We start from the raw sequence: 19,065 nt of genomic DNA, 5'->3' as shown, positions 1-19,065 counted from the left end.
CTCCATCCCTTCTCAATATCCCGCCATTCTCTCAACCGTTCTCCATACACACACAGCACTACTCATATACGGGGTAGTCTACGTACATGCGAGATGAGGGGACGAGAAGGGTGGGAGGGAAAGGGGAGGCAAGCCTCGCACCGTCCAGAGGCCTATAATGTACGACGCGTATTGATTGATAGTGCCCGGCCCGGCGCGTGCTTGCTGCTTGGATTGCAGACAGACGACGACATATGACAGAGGAGAGCGCTCGAGGAGAAGACGAGAAAAAGAAAACCAGAAACCTAGTGCACATGGGGTTGAGATGCGAGAATGGCCGGTCACCAGGATCGGCCAGAAACGAGGGGTGGGATAGATGTGAGGGCAGAAAGCCCAAGTGTTCGAGAAGCCTGATGGCGTATGCTTTGACGGTACTTGAAACAGTGCGAATTGATCATGCAAAGTAGTGCGTGTATATCCTTGACGAGGGGTGGACGGGCATCTCGAGTTTGAACGCGTTCAATTCCTGCTTGATTGCCATCGCCAACTCGGGAGTGAGGCCTGAATGTCAGAATTCGTCAAAGGAAGGTGGAGCTCACGGTTGCAGGTGGCAGGTTCAGAGCGGCGGTCGTAGGTGAGCGCGTCGTACGTGCTGTAGACGGCGCACTCGGGCGCCCACACAAGGCGACGGCGGGAGGGGGCAGACATTGCGCGCGCCTGCGGCTCAACGCCCTCACCGCGCGAAATGCCGGGCGCGGAGCCGCTGTGGACGGGATTTTTGTAGATGACAGGAGGCATGAGATCAAGGTCCGGGCTAGTGTCGAATGACGAGAAGTCGAGGTCAAACTTGGGCTCCTCCGCTGGCGGCGCGTGGGCGTTACCGTCAATGCGCTCCGGGTTCGGCGACGCCAGGTCGAGCGGGCCGCCGTGATGAGCCACGGGCTGCTCCGGCGGCGTGGTAGGAGCAGACTGCGCCTTCTGCTGCGTTTGCCTCTGCTGCTGGCTAGCCAGCTTCTCCAGGTCCTCATTCGACACGCAGACTTGACGTTAGCGTGAAGTGCCTCACATCACAGCGGTTGACTCACTTTTGAGAATGCCCTTCTTGGGCCGCGCGTTGGGATCAATGTTCGCCTTACCCCACAGAGCCTCAAAGTCGCGGTCCGCGGGGTCAGAGAGGGAAGTGAGTCTAAGATCTGAGGCGACGTTCTCGACGGTGTCGCCCTCGGAGGAGTCATCGCTGTCGTAGTCAGGCTGAGTGACAGCGAAGGCGTGGTGGACGACGCTCGGGGAGCGGGGCGTCACCTTGACCACGTTGGTGGGGCCCTTGGGGCCGGATGCAGCGTCCGCAGCTGCGGCTGCGGCAGCATATGAGGAATGGGTAGTTCTGGTTGTTGTGCTCGAATCCCATGTCGATACACCAGTGTGCCCGCCCATCTCATTGGCCTCGAGCTGCTTTTGACGGGCAGCCTCGCGCTCAAGCTCAGCCTTCCTCTCCGCATCCCTCTTCGCTTGCTCGGCGCGCGACCTGACCGTGTGCTGACGAGCGAGAGCGGCAGCTGGCGACAGACCAGAAAGTATGCGGTCGTCTTCTTCAGAGAGCCTGTTCAGGTCGCGGTCGAGCTCAGCATAGGCATGCGACACGGCGGCGGGCGACGCCTCGGACTTCTTGCCTCCCTTCTTCTTGAAGCTGAGAATACCTTGCTTCTCGGGGAGCGCGGCGTCCTCATCCTTCGGCTTGTCCTTAAAGATCTTTGAGATGCCCATGAGAGAGTTGCGGCGCGCAAGCTTCCCGAGGCTGCCCATTTTGCGGATCATCATCGATGCCGAAGACACGGTTGACGAGAGCGAGATGTTATCCGACGACTTGTTGCGCATGCGGAACAGGCCGCGACGCGACTTGCCCGTGGCACCGGTCGCGCCCGTGGCGATCGAGGCGTTTGTCTGCGTTGTGCGCTGCGTCTCGGCGAGACTGACATCAGAGCTCATGGCCTGCGTGTTGGCGAACGGAGCTGAAGGGGGCGCCAGCGGCACACTGCCGTTGGCTCTGGGGAGACGAGAGGTGCTCGACTGCTCAGCTCGTGACGGGGCGGACTGGGTCTGAGATGGAGGCGCGGGCTTGTCCTTGGCCGGGTCCGCCAGGGAAGGCTTAAAACGACCCTTGATACCCATGCCACCCGAACTCTTCTTTGGCTCGACGGGCGCAGCAGCCGCTGGAGGCTGCGCCGTCCGGGACAAGGGTGATGGGCGCGCAGCGTTGGTGGCGTTGGTCGCAATGGTACCGGTTGTAAGAGGGCTGGAGGAACCAGAGGTCGAGCGCGAGCGCGCGTGCGTTGTCGGAGGCGAGGCGGTGCGAGATGGATTCTGCTGCTGCTGCTGCTGCTGCTGCTGCTGATGGGCGGTGGGAGACGCCGATCCAGAGCGTGCACTTCCTTGGGAGCTGGCAGAGTCTCTTCGCTCGTTAATGCGGCGCCTCGGCGGCGCAAAGTCGTCCTCGGGTCCTTCAGTAGCAGAGGGGCCTCCAGCGCGCAACTGTGCACTGTCCGCACTCAGGTTGCGGCGGTGCTCGTCCGACGGAGATGGCGTGCCTCGCACTTGCACACCAGGGACTGGGTTCGACGTTGACCTCATGCCGGCACCAGCATTGCTGCTGATGCTAGCGCCGGTGCTGTCACTGCGGTGCCCTCGGTTGTTGGCGGGGCCGCGTTTGTAGGGATGGAAAGGCTGAGGCTGCGGGACGGCGCCCTTACCAGGAATGACGGTCGCGTTCGCTGGGGTGTTGGGGCCGGACGCGGTGCGGCGACGTGGAGGGTCAGCCATTGGTGGTCCATTGTCGTCGACGTCCTGGTTGTGATGGGTGGGCATGACTCCGGGACCTGCCATGTGACCGCCTGCGACCATTTGCTGGTACACGTGAGCCCAAGAAGCAAAGTCGGGGGTTTGCTGCTGTTGATACCCCGTTGCGCCGGGGAAGGCGGCGAAAGGCGGAGCGTAAAAGCCAGCTCCGGGATGGGCGAGACCTGGAGGCCAGTGTTGTGGGAGGTTGTGATGGTGAGGAGAGGGGAAATTGGGATAGTGTTGGGGGTAGGCGGCGCCTGGGGGAACGGAGGGGGATGATGGTGCTGGTGCGGATGGTGGAGCTGCTGCGGAGGAAGAAGGGCTAGGGGAAGTCAAGTTGGACGAGCCTGTGCGCGAGCGGGGCGCCTGAATGCTACTACTGGTGCTGGGCGAGGGGGCACGCTCAAAGCTCGAGGTGGCGAAGGGTGCAGAGGGCGATGATCGCGCGTGATCAAACGACGACGTGTGGTCCATGGAGGGACGGTGGACCGGAGATTGCATGAGCGTTGCTGCCATGCTTGTTCTGAGGTGAATCAGCGGGAAGGCCAGTCGACATTCAAAGGAAGGGATCTTCTAGGGCGCGCGGGCTTACAACAAAGAACAGAGAAAAGGGTTCAACCTCGTCGACTGTGCAATGACAACGAGGTCTTTGGTAGCGTCGACACACGCGCTGCTTGAAAGAAAACGAGTGTGATGCGGTGCGGGAGTGAAGAGAGGTGGAGTGCTTTGTGTGTGAGGACGGGGAATGAAGCTGTGCGTAGGGGGTGTGGGTGGAGTGAAGAGCGACGAGCGACACGACGGGCGAAGTGGGCGCAGCGGAGACTGCTGGCGCCGCAAGGTGGTGGGGAGGGATGACCGAAGGGACGGCGGAGGGAGGGACAAGGGGATCAGCCCGTCTCGGCGGTGCGTTGGAGGTGAATCCGGTGCGCACGCAGATGTCCGCCGCGGTCGCTGGAAGATCGGAAAGGGAAAGAATGAGAGGGGGAGAGAAGAGCGAGGGAGAATGGAGAAAGCGAACAACGAGACGACGAAGAATGGAAAAGATGAAGCAGAATCAGGATTGTCGATCGTACAACTGGTACAGTACACCGATGGGCGCCATCATGGCTTCCGCTGTCCACGTCGCATCTCCCCTTCCCGCCGTCGACATTGGCGACATGCGACATTCTCATGCTAGCGCGCGCCACGGGCCAGGGCCAGGACCCCCTCGCGCGCCGCCCTCCGTTCGACATGTCACGTCCATGGGCCCACAGCTCACAGGATCACAGGCCCACAAATTCACAAAGCCCACCCGAACAAACTTACAAAATGCAGTGCGCCGAGAGGGGAATGTACAGGTGCTGGCGGAAGCGGAGGCGTGAATGTGCGAGTGCAAGTGTCCTTTAACGGGGGGCGAGGCGGGGGTGGCGGTCACCGGAGGCGGCGGCGTCGCGTGAGTCGCGTGCGGGGCGCGTGCAGAGTGCCTGGTGAGGAGGAACCGGGGCGCTTGGGTGATGAGCGATGGGGGATGGTGGGGGGATGGTGGAGGGGGGGCTAATTTGTGAGCATGTGTGATGGAGAGGGTGGGTGAGAAGGGCGGAGGGCGCGGATGTGCCGGAGGCCGAGGCGCAGACCGAGGCGGAGCAGCAGGCGGAGTATGAGATTGTGTTCTGTGCAAGCTTGACGCGTGCGCTGATCCACAAACTGCGGCAAACAAGTCTGCGACGATGGGTCGATAGGCGCGATGGGGAGATGGGGGGGAGATGGGGGGACCAAGGAAGCAAGAGAGAAGCCGAAAGGCCGTGCGCCACGCTCGTCCGCCCATCGCGCGCGCGCGCCCACCTCCAACGGCATGGCGGCGGTGGCACGGCGGGCACCGGCAGCTCGGCAGTGGGCTCACTGGGACGCCACCAGACCGGGAAGACTGAATTGACCTAGGCAAGAGGCAGAGGCTTCGCGAATGCCAAGATACTCACATGGGATACAAGATTTTGATGTCCAGCCAGTGGATCAGTGGATCGAGATGTTTTGGAGGGGAAGTGGGACGGAGCAAGATGATGAGGAGGATGAGGAGGATGAGGATGCAATGGAGGATGCAATGGTTGCAAGGTGGCTGCGATGAGTGAGAGTGGTGGACTGCACATGGCCTGCCGGCTGCCGGGAAGGGCGGAACCCGCACAGTCGAGCGTCCCGCGCATGGCCGCGCATTTGGCCATCAGCCAGCAGGCCACCAGGCCACCAACTGCACCAAACTCGCATGTCGATCCCCCAGTTCAAGGCCCCAGGTATTCCGGGGTGTGGTTTACCTTACCCATGATCACTCTTGATGCAGAACAGCCTACGCAGCCCCATGCTCTCACCCACCCCGGACTCGTCTGCGAGCGCCCGCCAGGCTGCCAGAGCGCCAGGCTCCGGGCTGTGGCTCAGAAGGGGGCCATGGCGGTGCGGCACGCGCAGCCCCTGAAACAAAATGGTGGGTTTCACGTCATCCCCTGGTCCCTCAGCCTCCTCACGCCGGAATAAACAGCGGCCCACACGATCATGTGCCCTTCTTACATGCGGCGGGTTGCTTGGAGCAATTGGAGAGGAGACGGGGGGATGGCCACCGGAGAAAACAGTGCATCAGGTGCATGAGAGAACGTTCTCCAGCTATCTAGCTCTCTATAGAGCTATGCTGGTTGAGAATTCTAAGAGTGCCTCAGGGCGCCGGATTCTTGCTCGGCTCGTGCAGGGGCCGAAGTGACTACCTCTTGCACTATCGAATAAGATTAACAGAGGATGCGCAGCGGTTGAGTGCATTGTATTCGCCCAAACTTCGAGCTGTGAAGCTGGTTCAGGCGCAGACGCAGCCTAGCGTAGCTCAGTCCGTCAACAATATCCTCCAGCCGAGCATGCCGAGCCAAGTCAGCGAGGTCAGCGAGGCGCTTAGAAAAGGAGGGGGCTGGCTTGAGCATGAGGCAGACACGACATCTCAGAATATTGCGCAGCATTATTTTAGCTCACTTTTTTAGCTCCTTATTAAGTAGTAGTGAATTGTATCTGATGCTCGCTGCAGCTACAGTAATGCTCATGCTGCTGATGCTGATATCTCGGATGTCTCCGACGAAATAGAGTTTGACGCGCGGTGGAGGTCTCTTTTGATCGCGTTTGTTTGGGTATTGCGGACCTGGAAGTTGCAAGACTCGAGGTTGACCAGCCTGACGTGCTGCCCCAAGAAGGAATGGTAACGAGACAGGAATCGTAGGCAGGTTGTGCTGTACTGTAGTATACTCTGGACTTGACAATTGCAAGTAGCATAGGGATACCGATTATATACAACTTCTAGTCCTTGTTCCCGTCTCTCGTCGCCAGTGCCCGCCGCTCAGCACTCAGCTTCGCAAGCAGACTCGACGCCTTGCCTTGCGGCGTGCTCACATCGTGCCGCACAACGCTGGTTGCGCCCTCCTTCTCTCCCTCTCCAAAAAGGTCCCTCCCGTCAAATCCCCCCCGCCCCTCATCCTCTTCCACCACCTCGGGAGCAGCCCGTGACGCACTCAGCGATCGCTGTACACTCGCTGGGATGCCTGAAATGCGTCGAGCGTGCGCCGTTGCCGGCGTGTCTCTCCCAGGTCTTGTCGGCGTGGCCTCCTTCGCCAACGCATGGTGCAGCGGCGTGAGGATAGGGTCGAGGGGTCGACTCGGTGACGGGCGCATCTTGCGCGGGCTCGACTTTGACGAGTCGTACGACCGCTCCGTGTGCCGAGATGACGCTGGCGAGAGAGCTGCAGAGTGTGCCAACGGCGAGAGCGACGTAGGCGAACGCGCCATGCTTTCAGTCTCGTCACGGGATCCAGGAATGTTGAGGGCGTTGAGGGAAGGGGAGCCCTCCGTTGCAGTTTGATCCGCAGCCAACTCCTTGACAGGCGCTTTGAAGGTCGACGAAGCCAGCTGCGGCCCAGGCAGTGGAAACGTCTTGACCTCTTCCACCTTCTCCTTCCTCCGCACCTGACGCAGACGCGGCGCGGTCTCACCCAGCACGGCGGCCTTGGCGTTGGGCCGGCGGCCGGGCTTGAAGCTCTCCATCGGCGCCTTTAGCTTAACACGCTGCCTTTTGGAAGGTGGCAAAGCAGGCTCTGCACGGGCACGCGAAGCTGCAGTTGGCGCAAATAAACTGTGCGCTGGTCGAGAAGAGGACGCAGTGCGCGTTGGGGCACGAGAGGCCAAAGCTGAGGGCGCACGGAATGGTTTTGGTGGTTCCTTCACCTCCTTCTCCTTCGCTGCAACAGTCGCCGCCGCGCGAGCGGAAGCAGCGGCAGTCGGCTTGAGCAGATTCGAGGTAGCCTTGTTGGCGGGCTTGGGTTGCGTACCCGCGGCCGTTGCCGTGGACGTGCTGGACTGCGACAGCTTTGGCTGCGGCTCAGGTGGGGGGCTGACAGTTCTTGAGACCGCTCTCGAGGCCGGCCTCGACGGCCCGCGAGAATGGGGCTTGGAGCTAGGCGCAGAGGGGGCCTTCGGGGCTGTCGCCGACGTAGTGTGTGCCGGTGCTGCGGTCGCAGCAGGCTTGGCCTGCGACGCCTTGGTGGCCATCGCCAGGCGGGCAGGCGCAGGCGCAGCCTTGCCTTCGGCCGTGCCGAGCCTGGAGACAGGCTTAAAGGGCTTTTTATCTCCATGGCCTCGCGCAGCCCTCGAAGGTGGACCGAGACGACCCGAGGTATGTGTCGACTTGACAGGAGCGGTCGTGCTGCGCACGTGGCCACGAGAGCGAGTCGGCGCCATAACGGGCGGCTGCACGGGCTGGGCGGAGGCAACTGGAGCTGGAACAGAGGTCTCTGCGCCAACCTTTGGGTCTGAGGGGATGGACTCGGCAACACCGGAAGTAGTGTCTGTCGCTGAGGTGGTAGCACCCAGTGGGGCAATAGGCGCTTCCTCCGTGGCCTGCTGCAAGGGTTGCTCCTCGAGCTCCGTCAGGAGCTTCTTCTTTTCGAGCGAATCTTCGGCCTCAGACCGCTCTTCGTTAAGTACAGAAGGCGCGACTGGTATGACCTCCTTGAGATTGACATTGACCGGAGTGATTTTGGGCGAGGACGATGGAAGGGTAGAAGGAGCTACCGACATTGGCTCTGGTGCTGACGTGGCCGGCGGAGTCTGATTGGGCGTGAACGATTGTGCGACGTGGGCGCTGTGCGCGGGCGACTGGAGGGTAGCTGCTGTCATCGAGCTTGCTAAGGCGCAGATGTCCAAGGGCGGCTCGCTCCTGAGTTTCGAGGTCGAAGGTTGCTTGGACGGCTGAGACGCGGGTGACGCGTGAACAGGCTGGGGCGTCCGTGGAGTTGGCGCCTCTGCCGACGCAATAGTGATCGCGTGAACTGTCTCATCGGCGTCCTCCCCCTCGGCCTCTGATGTCTTTGGTTCCTCGTTGACCGTGACGATTGGAGCCACGTCCACCACCATTTCCGGGCGCATTTCCATCACGGTCTCGTCATTCTCCGACTCATCAGCATTAGCCTTGACGCCGTGGGCAGCACTCTTGATCGCGGCGTGCTCGACCTCATCATCCCCAAAGTCGAGCAGATCCGACCCGCCCGTGATTTCAGGCTTCAGCGCCGGAGGAAGAGCAGCCGGCGCCGGCGAGCCAAGGAGATCGCCCTGGAAGCCTGCGGCATCCTTTACGACGAGACCTTCAAGCAGCTGCGTAAATCCCTCGTGCACGATCTCATCCTCCTCACCCACGCCAGTTTGGATGGCCATAAGATCGTCGAAGACGCCGGCACCATTGCCAAAGACGAAGGGCGATATGTTCTGCGACATGTCGCCAAACGCAATGAGAGGCTGGGAAAAGCGTGGTGCGGCCTTTGATCTTGGGATAGGCGTGCTCTGAGCAAATGAGAGCTCGATGTCGCTTCCTTTACGCTTGAGGGAAAGGCTCGGGCTGTCATATGTAGCGGGCATAACGGTGCTAACCCTGCGGGGGAGGGGCGAGATGCGCCGTTGAGCGGCCGGTGTCGAGGACGATGAGCCAGTTACTTCCGCGGAGAGCGGGCTGGTCTTCTGTGGACGTGACTCGCCTGACGAGGGAGAGGTTGAGGAGCGCGGTGTCTTGCTAGGTGTTTCCGAGGGCGACGAGAAGCGGCCTATGAGCTGTGCGACGCTGCCCGGCGGGGGAGTGGCCTCTTTCAAGGGCTGCGAATGTTGCCGCCTTGGGGCGTGACCGGGCGTTTCGGCGGACGGACATATCGTCATATCGGCCAAGGACAGCTCCAGCAATGTCGGCATCTCCAAAGTATCGTTCCAGCCTGGGTGACGGTTGAGAGGCATCGCGAAGGACGGCGAGTCGGGGAGCTGCGCTCGTAGAGGCAGTGAGGGTTTCGGCACGACTGGTGAGTCCTCTGGGAGTGGAACAGCGGCCGCACGTGCCAAGTCCTGCTTGCTGGGAGACAGTCGATAGGCTGAGGGCGTTCCGCCGGCTTCGGCCTTCTTTTCCAACTCGCTCACACGTTCTTTGACACTTGCCTTGAAAGTGGAGAGGGGTTGAGACGATGACTCTGATATGGGCACGGCCGCCGATGCGGACGCGTACGTCATGCTCTCCGCCGAGACTGCTTGTCTAAGCGGACGCATGGCTGGTCGTGAGACAGAGGTGGACCGCGTCTGTCGAGGCTCATCCTGCGGTCGGTCACAGCTTGTGGAAGCAGTCCGTGATGGAGGTGGCATTCTTCTGGTGGAGTTCGACAGCTCTTCGGTTTTGGAGTATTGCCCAGGTCGGCTCGGCTTCGATAGCACTGGGTGCCGCGACGACTCAGACTTCCCCAAGCTTGAAGATGAGGACGTGTGGCTCAGGACCTTGTGAGAGGCTGAACGTGTAAGACCTGAGTGGCTTCCCTCTGCACCCGTGCCGGAGACGACGCGGGTGCGCTCTTCAGATGGCAGAGGTCGAGAGGCTGACCGGGTGCGAGACACGCCTACAGGCTGTGTCAGTGTAGCCGACGGATGGTGGCGAGATGACTCGGCCTCGGCATGAGCGGCCTGCAACCGTGGTCGCAGCCCTGGACGCGGCTTCGGCTTGGAGGGGCCACCATCCGCAGGGATATCGAGGTAGCGGCGAATAGTGGGCGTGAGTGGATTTGTGAAGCTGCGTATGTCAGCCACCATCTTCCGTCGGTTACTCACTCCTCGACACGCTCGGGCCACAACTCTGAAAACAAAGCCCACACACGCCGCGCCGTCTTGCGAACCTCTGCGTCGCGGTCAGTCGCCATCTTGCGTACGCACAACTCCAGGAGGTCGAGGTCCTTCGCCGACCAGCGGTGTGAGTCCCATTGCCCCATCGCGGACTCGATGCCCATGCCCGCTGCGCGCTTGCACTGGTCAGAGCGATCGTCCAGACCGTTGCTGAGGTGTATCAGGATGCTGGGGAGAGGACAGTGCTGGATAATGGTGGCGAGAACCTTCTCCGCACGCTTAAAGAACACCTTGTTAGGCCGAGCGAGAAGGCGCACAAGTGGAGGAAGGTATAAATGGACGAGGGGGAGGAAGTGTGATGCGAGACGAGGTGCCATTGTTTGCAGCAGGTCGGTCGATACGCCGGACAAACGTCCGCGGTCCGACATCATCTGCGGTCAGCCAGATCAATTTCACAACATACGCAGTCGACAATGCGCAAGCCGATGCCTTTGTTACCAACGCCGCGCACGTAGAGGTCGAGATGTTTGTACCCGCCTCCGCGAGTGACGCCCGCAAAGCGTATGATGGCCTTCTCCATCTTCTCCCATGTATCCTCGCGTTCGGGATGGTCAAGGACGGCTGAGAGCGCATCGAGCTCTGCCTGCAGAATCTGTGGATTTGAGCACTGGGGTCAGTGGCGTCGTCATTGTCACGCGTGAGACGTGCCACGTACTGGGATCTTGAGACCCGCCGCCTCTGCAGGCGGCATTATGAAGTGTTAGGGGAGCGCAGGTCGGATATGGGTTGTAAGAGAACGCAATTGTGAACAACAAGAGATTTGAGCGGGTGCAGGGTGTGAGATGCTGAGCAATGAGATGAGTTGGATGATGGAATGTCTCTTGTTGATGACTTGTCAGTCGCGTTCCAGGAACCTTCCCTCCCGCCTTGTTGACTTCTAGCGGAACCAAACTGAGCACCCTCCACCGCCCTCTGTTTGGTCCCCCCACCATTAGTTCGGCGCTCTCCGCCAGCGCTTCATGCGCAACCAAACATCTCCTTCTGTTCTCTTCTCATTTGATGTCAGTTGCGCACTGCGTCGTAATTGATGTGCGTACGCCAGCCTCCAAACCCATTGCTTAAATGAACGGGGGTCTGAGGACGAGCAGCTTTCGTAACTCCATGGCCTGGCGCCCATGTGTTCTCCACCATGTACTTTACTTCACTCCCCCTACCTGACACAGAAGAAGTGACGCTCCAACGCTCCAAACACGCCAAAAATCCCTGCTCATGCCTGCTCACCTGATGTGCTCACCTGATCACCTGCCACTATACGGTCAGTGCGGCGAGGGAAGCACAATCTCAGGATGTGTTGTCGAGGGCATGAAATGAGATGGTCCATGCCATGTCGCCCAGGGCTTACAACTCACCAGTCCGACGGCCTCCGACATCGGAACAGGCAGTATCGCTGCGCGATTCTATCTGATTGGCAGCGGACGTAGCCGGAGCCGGAGCAGGGAGAAGACAGCGCTCGGCTGCTTCCCAATTCCCCAACCGAGCGCTCTGACCTCCGCATGGCCGCATGGTGACATGCGGGACGCGGGGTCGGGGCGCGGCCTGATCGTCGCTGATCACCCAGAAGTGGTGAGCAGCAGCTGCACGCACACGAGGAGAAGGCCGACTACTGTGAGAGCGGGAGGCCGGAGGCCGGGGGGGCGGGGGGCCGGAGGGAAAGGTGGGTGTCGCCATTGCGAACACGCTCATCCGTCTCATCTGCCAATCTCGACGCGCCTCGTTCCGCGCTCTTGCCGATCCTTGATAGTCGCCAATCGCCAAACAAACTGGATCCGTCACGCCTCGCGCCTAGATAGATGAACCCTTGATATTCACTTTTGGTCAATTGGTCCATTGTTGTGGTCGCGCGCGCTCGCGGGCCGCGCGCAGTCGACCTGGCGCGGTTTCATGCGATCACACGACATTAATGGGGAAGGTTCTTTACGGTGTCGCCGTCGATCCACTGATCAGCTGCATGGGCCGCTCCGTAAATCCGTAAACGACTAACAAGTCTCCGCCGGCCGAGTCGCATGTCACATTCCTGGCTTGGTGGTCACCACGCTCGATTCGAGGGCTCCCATCCCGTGCCGTGGAGTCATGGGAGTCACCTCCATAGCTCCGTGTTAGTGGAGCACGAGGCACTGCATGCCACTCCTACATGACAACCGCGCGACAACGGAAACCATGCCCATTTTGGTATGTAAGTCGCCGACACGATTACGCTGCAGAGCTTAGCGTATCGGGACGTGTTAATTACTCTTGCACCTCATGCACCTAATACACCTCTCATGTTCGCCGTTGTTGTGCATGCTCGGTTACCGCCGGTACGCCACCGAGCAACGGGTCTGCGTTTCAAATGACGCATGACGCATGGCTTGAGAGTTGAGTGGGAGCAGGCTTCTCTCGATCTCTCATGCTTTTGTTCTTGGCTCTGCGATCTGAGTCCACACCTGCACCTGAGCGATTCTCAGTTGCAACGTATTAACGTGATGCACATGATCGTGCTGTCACATGCCCTCATGATCTCATGAGCTTGGCTAGCTTGGGGATCACCGTGGCTTTGGCAAGAGTAGGTCAAGGACAAGAATCGGCGTACCGGCGCCGTGAGTCTGGACTCTTGCGCATATCGAGCGATCTCCGGATCGCCGGGATCATCGCGGCCGGGCTAGAATCCGACCGGGTTAAGCATGCTCCAGCGCTTCAACGAACGACGCGCGTGTGACAAGGGCGGGCTCATGTCCGCTCCCCCGCGATTCCCCGTCGCGCTTGTCACTGCAGAACGGCATTGTCACTGGTGCCAGAAGGGCAGCAGGCACTCCGTTCGCCATGAGACCATGGCCCAATCCCAGCAGGTGTGTCAATCGCCCAGGGCACCTGCCCAATTAAGGGTCATGAACCCTGAGATTCCCCTCGTCATGGCGACCTGTCCCCCCGCGGCCAAGCCTAGGAACCACTCGATTAAGCGCGTCCTCCTCCCCTGCGCCGAGGCACAGTGCTTCTCAAGTCGCATGATCGCAAGTTGGATTGGCATTTGCTATCAGCTGCTCGGCCTGCTCCTTCGGATGTTCTAATCGGGCATGACTGCTAAACATCACATTGCGTAGATCGCTGACGCCGCGCTGGCGCCGGCGCCGGCGCCGGCGGAGGAAGCCACTGTCTCACCCAGCACGCCCAACAGTCAGTCATCCGATCATCCAGCGATTCATCCAGCGATTCGGCGAGTCTCTGCACTCGTATGAGGTGGTAGTCCGGCGGCAGTCACCGACTTGTCTGACACATGAGACACTGCCGGCGAATGCTTTACATCTTGGCACACAGATTCATGTTCCAATCGTCCATCCGATCCATCCTTAGCTCCGTGAGCCCGGATGTAACAGATGGACACACGCTAGTGGAGCTAGAGGAGCGAGCAATTCGACTGACGACTGGCGGCTGGCGAACTGGCGACAGAATCCGCTGACGTGCCATCAAAGTTGACAAAGCCGTTAGCTAGGAGGAAGGGTGATGAACGTTAGGGGATGATTGCGAGGTGAATGCAGAATGTTGAGTAATTGAGTAGAACGACGGAGAGGATGAATAGAAGCGATGAGTGAGTGGTGGAGATTGTGGAGCGGTCAGAGAGGTAATTGTCGGCGTTGCAAGCCGAGGGCGATAACGGGTCGGGGTACGGGGTGCCGCCGTTTGCAAAGACCAATCAGAATTCAGACCAAGTGATCACCCCGTCTGGTCTGGCTGGCTCATGGCTCAGTGTCTCTGCTGCCCCTGGCTTGTGATCCCTTGGTCCCTGCCCAGCTGCTCACCGAACCGTGAATGAACCAGCCATGCCAGCCAGTTGATGACAGGCCTAGCAGCTGGCAACAGGCAGCAGGCAGCAGGCAGCAGGCAGCGGGCAGTCGCCCATCGCCCAACGGCCAACGGCCAACGGCCCGACCCCGCCCATACCGCCCAAGCCGCCCATCCTCGCCTAGTCGTTATCCTCGACGTCTCTCTCATCCTATTCCTATTCCTCCTATTCCTCCAATCCTCAATCCTCAACACAACATCCATTCACTTCTATTCTCGTCTCCCATCCTCCTCCTCGTTTACAGCAACTCGCCTCCTCTCTCATCATCACATCTCTCCCGATTTCTCCACCTCGGCCCTCTTGCACTCCATCCAGCAGCTAGCAGTCGCGCCTAAGCTCCACGCCTCGTCCTCCGTCTACCCCTTGACTCCGTCCCCTCCATCCCCCCACTCTCCCACTCTCCTACCTTGGTTTGCAAGTGTACAGAACACACACTCCGCGACCACCCCTTCCCTCTTCAAAGATCCATCGCTACTTCCACTTCCACCACTGCATCCATCGGGCCAGAATCTAGGTCGTTATCAAAGACGCCCTCACCGCCCTCCTTGACCCTCCTTGATCCTTGAACTGCCGCAACAACACACTCTATACCTCCACTACTTCCCCCCCCCCCCCCACCCCCCACCAAGCCCCAAACCTCAGGCGACCCTCGTCCTATCATCACCCACATCTAACATCCCACATCCCATCCACCCACTCAATCATCATTTCGTTCCAGGTCAACTCTCCTCCTCTCTCTTGCATACGGACGCGTCGACCGTCGACCTCTCACTAATCGCCAAATCTCTGGTACTCTCATCTGCGCGCTAGATTGTTACATCTCCCCCAACGACTAGCTCGCAGCCGCTTCCTTCCTCCGCTTTCCTTGCCCCCCCCCCCCCCCCCCCTCCTCCTCTCCTCCACCCCCTTTATGGCATCTGCCGCCACCGCTTCTGTGAGTTTATATCTCCTTCTCTCATCGATATTCTCTTCGCGCATCGACCTCTTTTACCCCGTGCGCCTTGACGACATCTTGACGCCGAATACCCGTCGCTCGCTCGCTCGTGTGAACACTCTCTCCGGCCGACATTCATACCTTGCCACCAACACTATCATCATCATCAACACCATTGCAACCAACTCAGCCGGGGCTTCAGCCGCGACTCGTCATCATTCCTTCTTTGCCGCGGCCCAAGAGATCTCTCGCCCAACTACACATTTGCCATCCATCACACTCCCCATCCAGCGTTCCCCGCATTTCGCATAGCTGACCTAATGCAGCGCCCAGCAGCGCCACCGGTGGCCATGCCTGCCCAAGCTCATCCATCCTCTGCCCAGCTTTCGGCCTCTACAGGCCCCTCTTCCGTTGCCTCTGTAATGACAGAGGACGAGGAAGATCTCGAGGACTACCGTCCCGGTGGATATCACCCCATCAACATTGGTGACGACTTCAACAACGGTCGCTATGTAATCGTACGCAAGCTCGGATGGGGTCACTTCTCAACCGTTTGGCTGGCAAGAGATAACACGTACGTATGCCGTCTTCGTCTTCGTGGGCGCTCGCGTCTGCCTCTGCGCCTGATGAACTCACCGAGTTCTGCTAATCCGCCAGGACCAACCGTCACGTCGCTCTCAAGGTCGTCAAGTCGGACGGCCACTACACTGAGACTGCATTGGACGAAATCCAACTGCTCCAGCGGGTAACGACGTCGTCCGAGTCGCACCCCGGTCGCTCCCACGTTGTCGGACTTGTCGACGACTTTCGTCATAACGGCCCAAACGGCTCGCACGTCTGCATGGTTTTCGAGGTGCTTGGTGAGAACCTGCTAGGCCTTATCAAGCGGTATCAGCACCGCGGTGTTCCAACCCATATCGTGCGTCAGATAGCAAAACAGATCCTGTTAGGTCTCGACTACCTTCACACTGAATGTCGCATCATTCACACCGATCTCAAGCCCGAGAATGTCCTCATTTGCATCGAAGACGTCGAGTCGGTCGTGCAGGCAGAGCTGGCCTCATGTCCAGCTGCCGTGCCCACAAAGTTGGTCGGCGTACCGCCCAGCCAAGGGCGTGCTGGTAACCAAACTCCTCGCAAAGAGTCGTTGTTTATCGTTGGCTCGCAGCCGTTGCCAAGTCCCAGCTCGAGCTACTCTAGCAGCCCGATGCTCGACAAGTACGGTTTTGGGATGAGCAAGATCTCAGGCGCCGGTGCAGTCGGCCAGAGCGCGCCTGCAGGCCCACCCCGCGCCAATGCGACTGATGCAATTGGAGATGGCCTCGGCAATGTCAAGATCGAAGGCGAGAGCAGCGACCTAACCTGGAGCAAGACCAAGCCCGCACCTCCTAAAGTGCAACCCGGACCTTCGCTACTCTCCCAGCAGATAAATCAGCTCCCCGCAGACTCTCCTAACTCGAGCGCTCAGGCTAGCAGCAGTAGCGTCCCGAACAACGTCTCTAATGCCTCCAAGGACGACAAGGGCAAGGCTAAGGCTCATCCGCCTCCAACACAGACAGCGGCATCCGACACGGCGGCCAAGTTTGCTGCGGCGGCCAAGCCTCAGCCAACCCCGGCGCGTCCAGACCCCGCGCCGTCTGATGCCGGCAGTTCGTCTGGTGGGCATCTGAACAATCTTCAGCAGCTGGAAGCTCACCATATCCCAGCTGGAGAACAGAACGCACCCGTCGCTGGCGACCCTAACACACTTCCTCCTCCGTTCCCATATGACCCGAAGAGCTTGGAACGCATCACCGTCAAGATCGCCGATCTCGGTAACGCATGTTGGGTCGACCACCACTTTACGAACGACATCCAGACTCGCCAGTACCGATGCCCCGAAATCATCCTGGGCACCAGATGGGGCCCGAGCGTCGACATTTGGAGTGCCGCATGCTTGGTAAGCCGAAATTGATAAGGGCGTGCTTCTGACGCCTAGATCTTCGAGCTGCTCACTGGCGACTACCTATTTGACCCGCAGCCAGGAACAAAGTACGACAAGGACGACGACCATGTCGCGCAGATCATGGAGCTGCTCGGCGAGATGCCCAAATCTTTGGCGCTCTCGGGCAAGTACTCGCGCGACATGTTCAACCACCGGGGCGAACTCCGACACATCCAGCGCCTCCGATTCTGGCCGCTCTTGTCGGTGCTCAAAGAGAAATACCTCATGGAAGCTGAGGAGGCTGAGCTTCTGACTTCATTCATCCTCCCAATGCTCCACTACTACCCCGACAGTCGCGCACCTGCATCGGAGCTTGTCAAGCACGAGTGGCTGAAGGGTGTCGTCGTTGAGGGCGACCTCCAGATGGCGCGCCGCAACCATGAGCGCGAGGTCGAACGTCTACGCGCCATGGACCCCTCCCGCGAGCCCGTCCCGTTCCAGGAAATCATGGGTCTCGGCCCACCCGTGGCTGGAATGGTCGGCATGGGACGTATCTGAGCTGGGCACATTCCGGGTATTGGCCCCTCGCAGGGCACCGGGACATGGGAGGGGAGGGAGGGGACAGTTTTGGAGACGCGGAGGACGGTGGAGGAAGAAGGCTTGAGTAGTCGAATCCCTCGCGCATCGTGCCACAGCTGTTATAGCGCCCAGCACACAAACCATGGTCAACTTTATGCGCGCCGCGGTTCAATCCGAATGCGGCCTGCGAGTTCGCCTGTGGGGGTTGCGCCCGCATCAGCGAGCACTCCCACGACCCCACCACCACCGCCCTAGAGGCGGATACCTTGTTTCCTTGCGTTTCTCTCCTTTTTTCCATATAGAGCGGGCCGTATATTGCTATGCGGTTGTTATTGTTATGCTAAAGGGCAACGGGCTTAGGGCCATCACTGACCGCCACTGACAGGTGAGATCCGGTTCGTACTGCCAACCGAATTCGGATGTCAGCGAGATCTTGGGCTAAAGATATCGGAAACCCGGAAGACCAGTCGGACGCGCCAAGCAGGTACACGTCGTGGGTTGTCACCTGCGGATCGCCGATCGCGGAGAGGGACAGGCGGTGTTGGTGTCACACGGCCTTATCAGACGGACACGGCGTGGGCCGACGGGTGCCCTCGAGGCGTCAAGTCGTTCCCAGGCTCCTCCACGGGCGGGTGTCCGCTAGGCGCAGACTCGTCGCCAGCCGTCAGCTCATGATCTGACGATGTGGCATGTGACCATGAGCTTGGGGTGTGACTTCCCACGCCATTGCTCGGTTGATGAAAAGGGCAAAAGCCCCAGTTACGGTCCAGGATGATCACCAAAATGCATCTATAGTGTCCTTCCCCAGCTGCCTTGTAGGGCCTAGATCTCCTCGTCCTCCTCATCGTCCGACCAGTCCATCCCCATACCTAAATCTGCGCCCTCGCCTTCATGCGCATACGGGAGGGGAACCGCGCCTCGCGCTTCGCGCTGGCTCTCCGTGAGGCTGAGGTTGAAGGGGAGGTTGAGGTCGGCGTGGGTTGTGACCTTTGCGACGGATGCCGGCTTGAAGTCGACCATGGAGCCGAGGGGGACGACGCGGCTCCGGAACCCCTCGATAGAGCGCTGGATGCCCTTCGCACCTCCAGCCGCTTTGCGGAGGAGCACGCAGACTACGCTGTCGGGGGAAGGCGGGTCCATGTCCCGCAGAACAGGAAGGTCTGCCGCGCCGCGCGAGAGCGCCGAGTCGAGGAGGGGTGGGAGGGGATCGGGTGATGTGAGGAGATATGCTTCGATCGTGGATTGGACAATGCGGACGGGCAGTGGTGTGAGTAGCGCTAGAGAGGGGGAGAAGGAGGCGGAGATGACGTCGTCGAGGAGGGAGGAGGGGGGGAGGGGAAGGATCAGGCGTGATCCGGGCTTCGAGGTGGCGGCGATCAGCGCGCGCAGAGTGCGCCAGGCGCGAGGGTGGTCCTCAACAAGGACGTCGGGAGCATCGAGAAGGACCTGTGTTCCGGGTGCGAGCTCGGCGACTGCTGTCAGCTTGGGTTGATGGCGGGCTGGGAGACACTCACTAGCCTGCATGATCTCCGCTTCGACATCCCTTTCGCTGTATCCCGGTACAGCGCTCGACAGATCAACAACCCTTCCCGGGATAGAACCAAGAAGGGAGGGTGAGAGGAGGGTAATGGCCAGGACGGGGCTGATGTCAGATGTCGGTCTAGAGCGGCTTGACTGCTATCATTTACCCTTTGGATTGGGAGAGCATTGCGCGCACGAGCGGCCATGGTGGAGACGCGAGGGAGTGGCGCAAAACAACAAGATTTGCGGGCGCCGTTCCGTTTAGAACCTGTTCCAGCA

The 19,065-nt window shown here is 60.0% G+C and overlaps 5 protein-coding genes across 5 annotated transcripts; 1 reads left to right on the top strand and 4 right to left on the bottom strand.

The window, feature by feature from the left end:
- Positions 1-433: 433 nt before the first annotated feature.
- Positions 434-3,330, bottom strand: COLE_05190 (uncharacterized protein; the record flags this gene model as incomplete). Its single annotated transcript, XM_018419878.2, has 3 exons — positions 434-540; positions 579-1,019; positions 1,065-3,330. 3 exons carry the CDS (start codon positions 3,328-3,330, stop codon positions 434-436), a joined length of 2,814 nt encoding a protein of 937 aa, XP_018275175.1.
- A 2,784-nt stretch (positions 3,331-6,114) lies between these two features.
- Positions 6,115-9,390, bottom strand: COLE_05189 (uncharacterized protein; the record flags this gene model as incomplete). The annotated part of the gene is made up of 1 exon (XM_018425636.1): positions 6,115-9,390. One exon carries the CDS (start codon positions 9,388-9,390, stop codon positions 6,115-6,117), a length of 3,276 nt encoding a protein of 1,091 aa, XP_018275174.1.
- A 178-nt stretch (positions 9,391-9,568) lies between these two features.
- On the bottom strand, positions 9,569-10,702 carry COLE_05188 (uncharacterized protein; the record flags this gene model as incomplete). Its single annotated transcript, XM_018427047.2, has 5 exons — positions 9,569-9,623; positions 9,716-9,901; positions 9,940-10,382; positions 10,415-10,618; positions 10,667-10,702. The coding sequence occupies 5 exons, from the start codon at positions 10,700-10,702 to the stop codon at positions 9,569-9,571; spliced, it is 924 nt and encodes a 307-aa protein (XP_018275173.1).
- A 4,036-nt stretch (positions 10,703-14,738) lies between these two features.
- COLE_05187 (uncharacterized protein) lies at positions 14,739-17,244 on the top strand (the record flags this gene model as incomplete). The annotated part of the gene is made up of 4 exons (XM_018424695.2): positions 14,739-14,762; positions 15,089-15,336; positions 15,420-16,701; positions 16,741-17,244. 4 exons carry the CDS (start codon positions 14,739-14,741, stop codon positions 17,242-17,244), a joined length of 2,058 nt encoding a protein of 685 aa, XP_018274856.1.
- An 843-nt stretch (positions 17,245-18,087) lies between these two features.
- On the bottom strand, positions 18,088-18,973 carry COLE_05186 (uncharacterized protein; the record flags this gene model as incomplete). The annotated part of the gene is made up of 3 exons (XM_018424694.2): positions 18,088-18,737; positions 18,780-18,907; positions 18,954-18,973. The coding sequence occupies 3 exons, from the start codon at positions 18,971-18,973 to the stop codon at positions 18,088-18,090; spliced, it is 798 nt and encodes a 265-aa protein (XP_018274855.2).
- Between the last annotated feature and the right edge of the window lie 92 nt (positions 18,974-19,065).

Source organism: Cutaneotrichosporon oleaginosum, assembly GCF_008065305.1.
Source record: "Cutaneotrichosporon oleaginosum strain ATCC 20508 chromosome Unknown ATCC20508_contig04, whole genome shotgun sequence".
NCBI classification, from domain to species: domain Eukaryota; kingdom Fungi; phylum Basidiomycota; class Tremellomycetes; order Trichosporonales; family Trichosporonaceae; genus Cutaneotrichosporon; species Cutaneotrichosporon oleaginosum.
The sequence above is the reverse complement of the archived record's forward strand: the minus strand, read 5'-3'. Positions and strand labels throughout refer to the sequence as shown.